The sequence below is a fragment of the Hemiscyllium ocellatum genome, chromosome 5 (assembly GCF_020745735.1).
Source record: "Hemiscyllium ocellatum isolate sHemOce1 chromosome 5, sHemOce1.pat.X.cur, whole genome shotgun sequence".
In the NCBI taxonomy this organism is placed as follows: Eukaryota; Metazoa; Chordata; class Chondrichthyes; order Orectolobiformes; family Hemiscylliidae; genus Hemiscyllium; species Hemiscyllium ocellatum.
The window spans coordinates 84116109-84129146 of record NC_083405.1 but is presented as its reverse complement, the minus strand read 5'-3'; the positions used below and the strand labels follow the sequence as shown (position 1 = coordinate 84129146).

Genomic DNA, 13038 nt, shown 5'->3' with positions numbered 1-13038 from the left:
TATGGGCCAAGTGCTGGCAAATGGGACCAGATTGGTTCTGGATATCTAGTTGGCATGAATGAGTTGGACCGAAGAGTCTGTTTCTGTGCTGCAAGTCTCTGACTGCAATAGACAATATTTTAATCAGTAAGGAATTGAGGTATAGTGTAAAGGCAGGAAAGTGCTATTGAGGATTATCATGCCAGCAATGATCATCTTGAATGACAAAGCAAGCATGATGGACTGAATGGGATGCTTCTGTTTCTATGCCTTGTATAAAGGAGGTGGTGGTGCCATCATCATGTCACTGGATTAGTAATCCAAAACCCCAGGTAAATGTTCTGAATACATAAGTTCAGTTCACATCATAGCAGATGGTGATATTTGAATTCAGTAAAAAATAAAGCAAAACTTGAAGGATCAGCTTTGGTACTTGTTGTTCACACTGATCACTCTCTTCTCAGTTTATCAAGCAGGGCCCAGAAATCCAAAAGTAACTTGGTTTTGCAAGCTTATCTTCCTTAAAGCTTACAGTTCAACTCTTTCCCCAACACTGTTCCCCCCCAATCACACCCAACTTGACCCCATGGTACCAGACTTCTGCACTGTGCCATCTGAAGCATGTGTTACATAGAAACATTTCGTTATTTTATTGAAGAAACCAGGCATCTCTTCAGCATGTCAGAGTCTTTGTGTGACCATGACAGTGGGATTGCATGCAATTGATTGGCTTGGTACATTGACAGTTTGGCCACTTAGCTGATATCCTGGAGGAGGTGCTGGTCTCCATGTGTAACATGAGAATGGGAGTCAATAACAAAGGAAAGATGAATACAAAACTTTGACTTATTTTAAGTTGAATTGCTTTTCATTCAAAGTAACAAATAATAAGTGTATTTCTCTTTGAAAGAAGATAATTTTCTCTAGATTGTCTGAAAGGGTGGTTTTGCTCTTATAATTTTCAACCACTTTTGAAACAGAAAACTGGCTGCTTTCAGAAATGTTTTCAGTTTTTTGTTTAGTTGGACTGTCATGCAGGGTTGGAATGAATCTGGAATCTCTAAGGCAGCATGAAGCATAGGTCAGAATAAGACCAGGAGGTAGCAGCAAAGGTGAGAAATATGATTTTAAACAAAATACAGCCTGATGTAAGATTGAGTGACTGTATAAAATTTTTATTTCAATGCATAAATATCTGTGCCAAATTACAGGTTTTAATTCGTGCTACTGTGATATTTAGAATTTTAAAAAGCCACAGAATTGGAGAGCAGCCAGCAGAACATGTGGTTGAACATCTGAAGCATTGCTGTTAACTTCAGTCGGATAAGGGATCGTACAATTAATGGGGTGAATAGGGAGAGGGGCTTGATGGATTTGGACATCTGGTATGCCCCAAATTAAGCATTTATTTATACTCTTCATCAACATATCCTTACACATTGTGCACTGGTTCTTAATAGTTCATGCAATAATATAATAACTCAAAATGTACAGTGTGTTCATGATACCTCATTTGCGGTGTTCACACTGTGAGGGAAAGCCCTCCAGTGTCCTGCAGCATCCTTCTAGGGAGGTTAATCAGTGGAACAGCAATCATCAACTAACATATTTGAAACAGACATCATTTCACTTGCAAACATCATGTGACAAGTGTATAGTTATTTGAATGAGGAACATATGGTGAAGCAGAGAACATTGACGGTCAGGACTAGGAAGTTTCAGGGAAGCAGGTGTGACAAAAAGAAATTACATTCTGCCTGTCCCTTATGAATTGTTTCTGGTTACAGAGTATAGTGGGCCTTTAATAAATGGCTGTTAGGGCGCATGGAATGTGTTTGTGCTATCATTGTGACGGTGCCATCTAGAACCTAGAACATAGAACAATATAGCACAGAACAGGCCCTTCGGTCCACGATGTTGTGCCGAACATTTGTCCTAGCTTAAGCACCTATCCATGTACCTATCCAATTGCCGCTTAAAGGTCACCAATGATTCTGACTCTGCCACACCCCAGGCAGCGCATTCCAAGCCCCCACCACTCTCTGGCTAAAGAACCCACCCCTGACATCCCCCCCTATACCTTCCACCCTTCACCTTAAATTTATGTCCCCTCGTAACACACTGTTGTACCCAGGGAAAAAGTCTCTGACTGTCTACTCTATCTATTCCCCTGATCATCTTATAAACCTCTATCAAGTCACCCCCCATCCTTCGCTGTTCCAATGAGAAAAGGCCTATCACTCTCAACCTATCCTTGTACAATCTATTCTCCATTCCAGGCAACATCCTGGTAAATCTCTTCTGTACCCTCTTCAAAGCTTCCACATCTTTCCTAAAGTGAGGCGACCAGAACTGCACACAGTACTCCAAGTGTGGCCTTACCAAGGTCCTGTACAGCTGCAACATCACTTCATGACTCTTGAATTCAATCCCTCTGCTAATGAACACTAATACACCATTGGCCTTCTTACAAGCTCTATCCACCTGAGTGGCAACTTTCAAAGAGCTATGAACTGAGACCCCAAGATCCCTCTGCTCCTCCACCTTACTAAGAACCCTACTGTTAACCCTGTATTCCCCATTCTTATTTGTCCTTCCAAAATGGACAACCTCACACTTGACAGGGTTTAACTCCATCTGCCACTCCTCAGCCCAGCTCTGAATCATATCTAAGTGCCTTTACAGCCGACAACAGCCCTTGTCACTATCCACAACTCCACCAATCTTCGTGTCATCTGCAAATTTACTGACCCACCCTTCGACTCCCTCTTCCAAGTCATTTATAAAAATTACAAACAGCAGAGGAGCCCGAACTGATCCCTGCGGAACTCCACTTGTAACTGAGCTCCAGGCTGAATATTTACCATCTACCACCACTCTCTGACTTTGACCGGTTAGCCAGTTCTCTATCCAACTGGCCAAATTTCCCACTATCCCATGCCTCCTGACTTTCCGCATAAGCCTACCATGGGGAACTTTATCAAATGCTTACTAAAATCCAGGTACACTACATCCACTGCTCTACCCTCATCCACATCCTTGGTCACCTCCTCAAAGAATTCAATAAGACTTGGAAGGCAAGACCTACCCCTCACAAATCCGTGCTGGCTGTCCCTAATCAAGAAGTGTCTTTCCAGATGCTCATAAATCCTATCACTCAGTACTCTTTCCATTACTTTGCCTACCACCGCAGTAAGACTAACTGGCCTGTTATTCCCTTTTTTGAACAGCGGCATAACGTTTGCCACTCTCCAGTCCCTTGGCACCACCCCCATTGACAGTGAAGACGAAAAGATCATTGCCAACGGTTCTGCAATTTCCTCTCGCTTCCCACATAATCCTAGGATATATCCCATCAGGCCCAGGAGACTTGTCTATCCTCAAGTTTTTCCAAATGCCCAACACATCTTCCTTCCTAACAAGTATCCCGTCTAGCTTACCAGTCTGTTTCATACTCTCCTCTTCAACAATACGGTCCCTCTCATTTGTAAATACTGAAGAAAAGTACTCATTCAAGACCTCTCCTATCTCTTCCGACTCAATACACAGTCTCCCACTACTGTCCTTGATCGGACCTACCCTCATTCTCGTCATTCTCATGTTTCTCACATGCGCATAAAAGGCCTTGTGGTTATCCTTGATCCTACCCACCAAAGTTTTTTCATGCCCTCTCTTAGCTCTCCTAATCCATTTCATCAGCTCCCTCCTCCTGGTTATCCTTTATCCTTTATCCAATGCTCTGTCTGAACCTTGTTTCCTCAACCTTATGTAAGCCTCCTTCTTCCTCCTTACAAGACATTCAACCTCCTTCGTCAACCAAGGTTCCCTCACACGACCATCTCTTTCCTGCCTGACAGGTGCATACATATCAAGGACACGTCGTATCTGTTCCTTGAAAAAGTTCCACATTTCAACGACATCCTTCCCTGACAGCTTGTGCTCCCAACTTATGCTCCTCAGAGCCTGTCTTGCAGCATCGTATTTACCCTTCCCCCAATTGTAAAACCTACACTGTTGCACGCACTTATCTCTCTCCATAACCAAGGTGAAAATCACAGAATTGTGGTCACCATCACCAAAATGCTCACCCACTAACAAGCCCATCACTTGTTCTGGTTCGTTACCAAGCATTAAATCCAATATGGCCTCCCTTCTGGTCGAACAATCTACATACTGAGTTAGAAAATCTTCCTGGACACACTGCACAAACACCGCCCCGTCCAATCTATTTGATTTAAAGAGCTTCCAATCAATATTTGGGAAGTTGAAATCGCTCATGACTACTACAACTACTACTACATCTGTTGCTGATGGGTTGGCCCTCCCAATTAGGGTGAATCTGGCTTCAATAGGATGACCTGTAAAAACAACATTGTGAGAGAGATTTGGGGAAATCATTACTGATCAACATTTGGTGACCAATAAACGTGGTATAGGATTGACTATCAGTGCTAACTGATGTAGGAGAACATTGCAGTGATGCTGTTGTGTACGTTAGGAGGAGTCAGCAAAATGACTCTACACACCATCGTAGTTGTTTCAGCTATGAGTTACTTGAAAAACGTGCAGATTGAAAAGGATTAAATGTGTTGGGGGTAGGGGGTGTGGAGAGAAACAATAGTGAGTGTGAATAGAAAATGTACTTTTTTAACCTTTTTATTATGTTGCTCATTTTGCAGTTTTCCAGAGTTCTGGAGGGTGTACATTATATTATATAAATTTATCCACACCCAAATCATCACAATTGCTCACGCAAGATTTATTTGCTTTTAAATTATTCTGGGATAGTCCCTGTACCGTAAAAGTTTATTTCAAGTAATCACTAAGAGAGCATTCTTTGATATCAATCCTGAAATTGACTATTGTAGTTTAAGCCGATTGCTGTTTTGTCTATTCTACTCAATTTTAAAGTAATTTTCTAAATTTAGCTTTTATAGACAATTTACCCTACATACATCACTTTAGATCAGCTCTTAGAACTACCATTGTCTCCAGATTTTCCTCATGGCTCCAGCTTCAAATACCAAGGTTGAAGTTTTGTAGCTATCTACATTGCTTGAAAATCTCCTCTGTGTTCCCTTAATTCTACTGGTGAAAATTAATTAAGTATGCCTGTCCTGCATTTTGTGAAAGGTAATGATCCTAGATAATTTAAGACAAATTATCAATATTTTATTGAATGGCATAGCAACAAAATTCATTGATAATCTCCATAATATTTAAAAGGCACGGGTTATCTCATATAATTAAGAATAAATAATGAGATTAAGGATATGCATAAAATATTGCTTTTTTCAGTGACCAAAACATTGATTTATTTTTGTTTTTTAAAAAGTGTAACGGCAATGGTTGCCAGCTCATTAATGTAGCTGTTAAGGGAATAAATCATACATAATGGAGTCTCTCACATGGGCTTTTGACATGTAATTATGGAAATAATAGTCCTTACTAATTGGAGGATTTATAATTTTTAAGAAATAGAATTATCATCCGTTACTTCACAATGTCACACATATGAAATCATTACTGATATGGTAAGATGCCAATTACTCTATGAAGATGGATTTTCATTGTCCTGTGGGGGAAAAAAGGTCACCTATCATTTCACATTTACTGTTACATTAAGCACTTAAAGATCAATGAAGAAAATAAGTACCTTTTATTTTGATCCCATTCCTCTTATTTTACTGAGCCAGCATTATTTTTGAACTCCTTGTAGAAATAAGGAAACCTGCTATAAATAAAAAAAATTCCAAACACCAGAGAGGAAATTTACTATCTCCACTGGCATCTCTTATAGTAATTAAGATTAATTCTGTTCATTATATGGCAAGTACATAGAGGAAACTGAGTGGAGCATTTGGAAAATATGAAATGAGGAAAAAGTGGGTTTCTGTTCAGATGACTTTGGTTCCAAGAAGTACATCAGAGATACTTAAACCTCATTTTTTTCTACTGAAATAATTGAATGAGTTTCAATGTAAAATGTAATTTTACAACAATATAATTTTATAACAAATATAATTTTGCTGGACACTTAGTTATATCCTGCTGTTCTGACTTCTGTGGAATCTTTTGATTTATATGTCAAATCAGTCCAAGTATTTTTGTATGTGCAGAAAAATTATTCCAAAATTATTTGAAATGACAAAATGCCCCTTCACTAATGTTAAAAACTTTTACTTTTCTTTGAAATACTAGCTGCTTTCTTAACTTCAATTCATTTAAGTTAGATTTCAATAAGATTCATTTATGGTTGGGCGAGATAAAATATCACTGTCACCTTCTAAAATTCCATTTTGAGAGTTTATCGTTAAATGTATTCTTATGTTTTTGCATTACAGTTGCCTAATTATGTCTTATATAATTTGGAAGTTTTGCACATTTTACATCTTTAATCAGATATATTCACCAGAGCCAAGGCCTATTTATAATTTGTTCATTCTTATATTTCCTGTATGAAACCAAGAAAACAAAAGCAGGTATTGCCAAATGTTGACTGCATGATTACATTATTTTGTTGCAATAGATTTCTTTCCGATCACAGTCTTATGGGATTTTTCTAGACATTGCCAGAATGTTGAACCAGAGTCTCCTGAACAACATTACTCTGTTCTTAAGGCATTTCAGTGCTGGTTTCCGTCATCATCCACAGTAGAAAACAGATGCTCAATGGCCTTACTCATAAAGGTTTTATGGATGAATAATCATTGCTTTTCTATTCTTATTTTTATAGCAGTGACTCCAGCATATTTTTAAGGTTTTGTCACATTCTTCCCTACACAAAATTTAAGAATACAACTTAAAACCATGTATTTTGATTTCTGAGTCTAAGATAGTAAACCTTGCTGTTAACTCAAATCACAAATTAATTTAATAAAATAGAGATGTGATTACTTGATGGCCTTCATGACCTTTCAAAGGGTTCACACAAATTGAAGATCCTGTAAGAGCTGATAAATGTATATACATAGTATTATTGAACAAACATAAAGAACAGGATAAATATTTGAGAAGTCTGGCTTCAACTAAATGTAAAATGTACTGTGACAGTTAAATGATTGCAAAGCTAATGAATCTAAAACAATCATCTTTTCCTTTTTGTCATTGTTCTAGCATACAGACCTATGTCAATACATGGACAAACACCCAGGGGGATTACTTCCAGATAATGTGAAGGTAAGAATTGTAACTTCCGGACTATAGAAGTGGTAATATCATCTCATATTTTCAGGGTTTTTTTCCAATTTTCATTTGCTGTTCAGATTTGATTCCATAGGAATTTGCCATTTATTGTATGTAGATTCTGGCCCTGAATATTCTCACTTAATTTGATATGGAGTGTATTAGAGTAAAGCCTTCTATCAACATGGGTTTTCATTTTCAGTAGGAGTTGGTGGATACTGTTTGACGGTGAGAATGCAAGCTGTTTTTATCCCCAGTAACTCTGTGCTATGGCCTTAGTGACCCCATTATAATCTGAGTAAGATCGGTTATTGTAGCACAGGGGATCTGCACACCTTTTCAAGTGGAGAGTTACATCTGGATTTGAAAATTATATTGGTTGGGAGTGGGAAGGGGGAAGAGGGAATGTTCTATGAAACTTCAAGATAGTAATGTTATGGTAAACATTTGCAAGTTGCATAATCTCATTATAACTATGTAACAAATCCTAATGTATCCTTTTGGCTTAAAATGAAGGAAGCCATGGCTCATCCCTTTACATCTTCTCAGTAGCATCAAATTTAGTGTTGGCCTTTCTCTCTCTCCATCAATGCTGGCTGACCAGCTGAATACTTCCAGCATTTTCTATTTGTATTTCAAATCTCCAGCATCTGCAGTATTTTGTTTTTGTCCTTTCAATGTAAATGCTGCTTTGCTGTGATCTACAAGTTTGCTGAAGAACCACCGAGGGAAAAACAGTCAAGCAAAAAGAAAGGAAATGTGTAGATGCCAAATGGCACCCAAAAGAGTCCCTCCATCTTGTAGGGAGTACAATGATGTCTGCTTCAATCTCATTCTTTGAGCTGAGAATTTAAAAACCTTGCAGTGAATATAAGAACACCCGTAATCTGTTAGCTGGTGTGCTCGTAATTTCTAGCTTTCTCAAAATGCAAAATGTGAACCTAAAGCCACACCCCCTTCTCTATAATAGATGTCAACCTTTTTCTTAAAAAATCTAAACATTATCTGCATCTCTGACAGGAGGAGAGTTTTGCTTCCAGCTCCTACTTTGTGATGTACAAATAACCAGTCACTGAGGTGTCCATCTCAAAATGTTGAATAGAGATTGCTTGTGGAGACTATTTTTTTGAGTTGAGTTTGTTTGATTATGGTTACATATACGGGGATACAGTGAAAAGCGTTTTGCATGCTGCAAGTAGGCTGTACCATTCATCAGGATAGCAGAACAGAGTGCAGAATATAGTGTTCCAGCCACAGAGGAGGTGCACAGAGAGATCAGAATTAACATTTGGGAGGTCTGTTCAAAAGTCTGGTAATGGGCAACAAGCTGTTCTTGAATCTGTTCGTACACTTATTCAAACGTTTATATCTTCTGACCGACGGAATAGAGTATAACCCGGGTGGGAGGAGTCTTTGGTTATGTTGCCCACTTTTCAAGACAGTGGGAAGTATAGATGGAATCGATGGATGGAAGGCTAGTTTGTGTGATAGACTGGGCTGTATGCGTGACTCTCTGTAGTTTCTTGTCCAGGGAAGAGCAGTTGCCATACAATGTTGTGATGCATCCAGATAGGAAGCTTTTTATGAATTGGTCTTTGTGGACATGCTGAAATTCCTTAGCCTCCTGTGGAATTAGAGAATTATGCTTTCTTGACTGCTGTGTTGATGTGGGTGGACCAGGACAGGTTGTTGGTGATTGTCACTCCCAGGAACTTGATGCTGGCTACTATCTCCACCTCAGCACCATTGATGCAGACAGGACCCTGCCCCCCACTCTGCTTCCTGAAGTCAATGACCGACTCCTTTTGTTTTGCTGATATTGATGGAGAGATTGTTGTCTTTAAACTATGCTCCTAAGCACTCAGCCACTTTCCTGTACTGTCTCATTTATGAGATCTGACCAACAACAGTTGTGTCATCAGCAAACTTGTAAATGGAATTGGGATAGGATTTGGCCTCACTCAGTGTATAATGTGTACAGTAGGGGGGGTTAGTATGGAATCTTGTGGGGCATGGTGTTTAGGATTATGGTGAAGGTGGTGTTGTGATCCAAGGGTCAGGAAGTTAAGGATCCAGTTACAGAGGAGGGAGCAGAGACCTAGGTTTGGAGTTTAGAGATAAGTTTATTCTGGAATTATGGTATTAAAGGTGAAACTGTAACCAATGAGTAGGAGTTTTTGGATCTAGTTGGATCTGTTTTGATATTTTAATCCCTTGCTCACTAGATTTATAGATTTGCCACCCTCTTGTTATTTCTGAATTATCTTCTGCTCTGTGTCTTCATGTAACCAGCATCTCCTGCCACAAGAGTTTCCTCATATTTAAACAAAGCAATATCCTCAAAAAATTTGAATGTTTTGAACAAAGCCACTTGCCTGTTTATCTGTGCAAATGAGAATACCAACTTGACTTATTAGGCAGACGTTTCCTGGTACTATAGTAAATGTGGCTGTAGAAAATTTTAACAGTAAAAGCTGACAGGACTAGCACACAATTGCAAACCATTTTTATAGAGTGATTATACCACTATAGTGAATAAAGGCTCTCAAAAGTGTCTAACTATTTCTCTTGTTTGCACTTTGAGATGCAGCTGGTCATGTTAGTCATCTGCAATATTGTGTAGGGCTCTGCTGGGTAAGATGCAGACCACTGAGACTGACCACTCAATGCCTGGAAGGTTCTGCTGCAAATAGAACAGAATACTACAGGCAATTGTTTTGGATGAGTTGCTTGCCCAGAATTTCCTCTGCCTGCTTTTCTTACTGTTTCTGTTCTGCTTGCATTTTCAAAAGAAGCTGCATAATTTTTATTTGGTTGTGCCAGAGGCAGCAATCCTAGGCAAGCTTGTCCCAGCATCTAGCATTGATGTCAAAACTGTGTGTGCAACTTTGTGTTGTTGCATTGCAGTGCTATGCCAATGCAGACCTGAAGATTCCCGGTTCAAATTCTGGACTGCCAACATGTATATTTCACCAAAACTCAGCAAGCAGTGATGGAATGAAAAAAAAGGGAAACAAAATTGTTTAAGAGTTAACTTTTTGAAAAAAGTCTTAAAATCTGAGGTGGAACATAAATTGAAGTTTCATTACTGCCATTTAATTTTTTGCAAAACCAAAAGGAACATCAAACCTCAGGCAAACTCTAGACAGTCTTGCATGTGCTCTTACCTTTTGACTGTTTTCAATGCTTCTCCATGTATGTGAGCCCTTTAACATGGTTGTCGGATTTAGAGAGAAGACGGTACCACTTAGGTTTGCAGAGTGTGAAAAATAACCTTTTTGTGACATTGGTTTTCTGCTCTGTGTGGGACCTGTGCTACTCTCTCGGTTCAGACAGTTTGGATCTGATGGTGTGGGCCCTGGCGGTGGTCTGCAGTGTTTGGTACAGCAATTCCCTTGTACTGAATCCACCAGCACCTCCAAATTTCTGCATACGAAGCAAGGGCAAGCTTGTTTTTTCTTTTGGACCATGACTTCACAGTTCAGTCTCAAATACCATAGTGACAAAGGTTGTTGCAACATTTGATCTGCTGTACAGCTGCATTTTAAAATTGGTGGAGGGGTACAGAGGTCAAAAGGTCCCAGCAGTGGTGAGCATTTCCATTTGCTGATCTGGAGGTTCCCCAAGAAATGCACCCACCATCTCAGTTATGGAATTGTTGAGTTGGAATATCACATAAGAAAATGAACTCTGAGCAATGGTGACATGGACACCATGAAATTTGCCACCACACTTCAGCTGCAAATAGGTCAAGTCTAGCCCTTTATCCTCTATATTAAATATTGATTATGCAGATAACCCACAAGTCTTTTGTCATTGTTTTGGCATCCAAGGGAGATTCTGAGGCCAGTAATGAATCAACTTGTGCTATATTTGTCTGTTGAGAACTCTACATGCCCCTGAGGGAAGCAGAGAGTAAGTATTGTTAAAAGGAGAACTGCCAATGATTCATATAACACTGAATAGTCTGCTTGTCTGTCACTGTCATCTGGTGAAATGCTGCCTCACTATTGCTGCAGCTGGGGAGAAGGAAACTCTTGTCTAATCTGGTGATATTTACTGACTCCCTTCTATTTCATTCTATAACATTCAAATGGGACTTCAGAATATTTGAATTATATTTGCAACGTTGTTATCATTCTGCTGGGGGTGATGTGCAGCAAATTGAAATTTGTTGCAAAATTTACTAGAAAAATGGATGAGTTCAGACTTCTAGCAATGGCTTTTTCTGATTGTAAAAAATGAGGTCTGCAGATGCTGGAGATCACAGCTGCAAATGTGTTGCTGGTCAAAGCACAGCAGGTTAGGCAGCATCTCAGGAATAGAGAATTCGACGTTTCGAGCATAAGCCCTTCATCAGGAATAAGAGAGAGAGAGCCAAGCCGGCTGAGATAAAAGGTAGGGAGGAGGGACTAGGGGGAGGGGCGATGGAGGTGGGATAGGTGGAAGGAGGTCAAGGTGAGGGTGATAGGCCGGAGTGGGGTGGGGGCGGAGAGGTCAGGAAGAGGATTGCAGGTTAGGAGGGCGGTGCTGAGTTGAGGGAACCGACTGAGACAAGGTGGGGGGAGGGGAAATGAGGAAGCTGGAGAAATCTGAATTCATACCTTGTGGTTGGAGGGTTCCCAGGCGGAAGATGAGGCGCTCCTCCTCCAGCCGTCGTGTAGTTGTGTTCTGCCGGTGGAGGAGTCCAAGGACCTGCATGTCCTCGGTGGAGTGGGAGGGGGAGTTAAAGTGTTGAGCCACGGGGTGATTGGGTTGGTTGGTTCGGGCGGCCCAGAGGTGTTCTCTGAAGCGTTCCGCAAGTAAGCGGCCTGTCTCACCAATATAGAGGAGGCCACATCGGGTGCAGCGGATGCAATAGATGATGTGTGTGGAGGTACAGGTGAACTTGTGGCGGATATGGAAGGATCCCTTGGGGCCTTGGAGGGAAGTGAGTGTGGAGGTGTGGGCGCAAGTTTTACATTTCCTGCGGTTGCAGGGGAAGGTGCCGGGGGTGGAGGTTGGGTTGGTGGGGGGTGTGGATCTGACAAGGGAGTCACGAAGGGAGTGGTCCTTGCGGAACGCTCACGAAGGGAGTCTGATTGAACTAATTGCTAATATGATCTAAGAGCAAAAGCATGCAGTGTTTCTGCACAGATGGTGATTATTAAGTAGGAAGATGGCTTACAGAAATAGTACAAAGAAGTTGAGAATAGCAACTTAAAGAATATTCATAATTGGTAGTTTTATTTGGCAAGACCTCATTGAAGGGAATATTACACTTTCTGACTTGTGGAAGTATGTATGTGTGTAGTGGGTGGAAATGGGTAGCTATTGAAGGGATACTTGCCAAGGATGAAACTTAAAACTTTCCAAAGTTTAAGGCTAGTTCTCTGGCATGAGTGTTGAAGAGTAAGATTGAGTGAGATCAGGGAGCAGTTAAGGGTGAAATGAGTGCTTTGCATTTATCTTTACCAAGAGAAAAGATGCTGCTAAAATCATGGAGGAAGAGGAAATAGCTGAGACACTGGAATTTCTCAGAGATGATTGAACAAACATTAGAAAAGCCAGCTAAATCTTAAAGCTGTCAACTTATCTGGACTTGGTGAAATGCATTGAAGGATGCTGAGGGAATTAAGAGTGGCAATTATGGCAGCCCTGGCTATAATCTACCGAATGTTTGTAGATAGAGGCCCGTAGATAGAAGGTGGAGAACACCCTTGGTCAGAAAGGGATGCAATAGTACAGATATAAATTGTAGCACAGTCAGTTTAACCCCTGAGCTGTGAAAGCTTTTAGACAGCATTGACACTTGTTTCAACAGTTGAGTTCAGCAAAATCAGGATGGCTTTTTTTATCAAAGCAAATTGTGTTTAATTATCTTGATTTGAAATT

The 13038-nt window shown here is 40.3% G+C and overlaps 1 protein-coding gene across 4 annotated transcripts in view; it reads left to right on the top strand.

Moving 5' to 3' along the window:
- cdk14 (cyclin dependent kinase 14) overlaps positions 1 to 13038 on the top strand; it is a 657100-nt gene that overhangs the window by 249201 nt on the left and 394861 nt on the right. For all 4 annotated transcript variants that reach the window (XM_060824928.1, XM_060824931.1, XM_060824929.1 and 1 more), the window contains one exon: positions 7096 to 7158. In XM_060824928.1, the coding sequence (XP_060680911.1) occupies positions 7096 to 7158 (63 nt within the window). The remainder of the gene's footprint in view (positions 1 to 7095; positions 7159 to 13038) is intronic.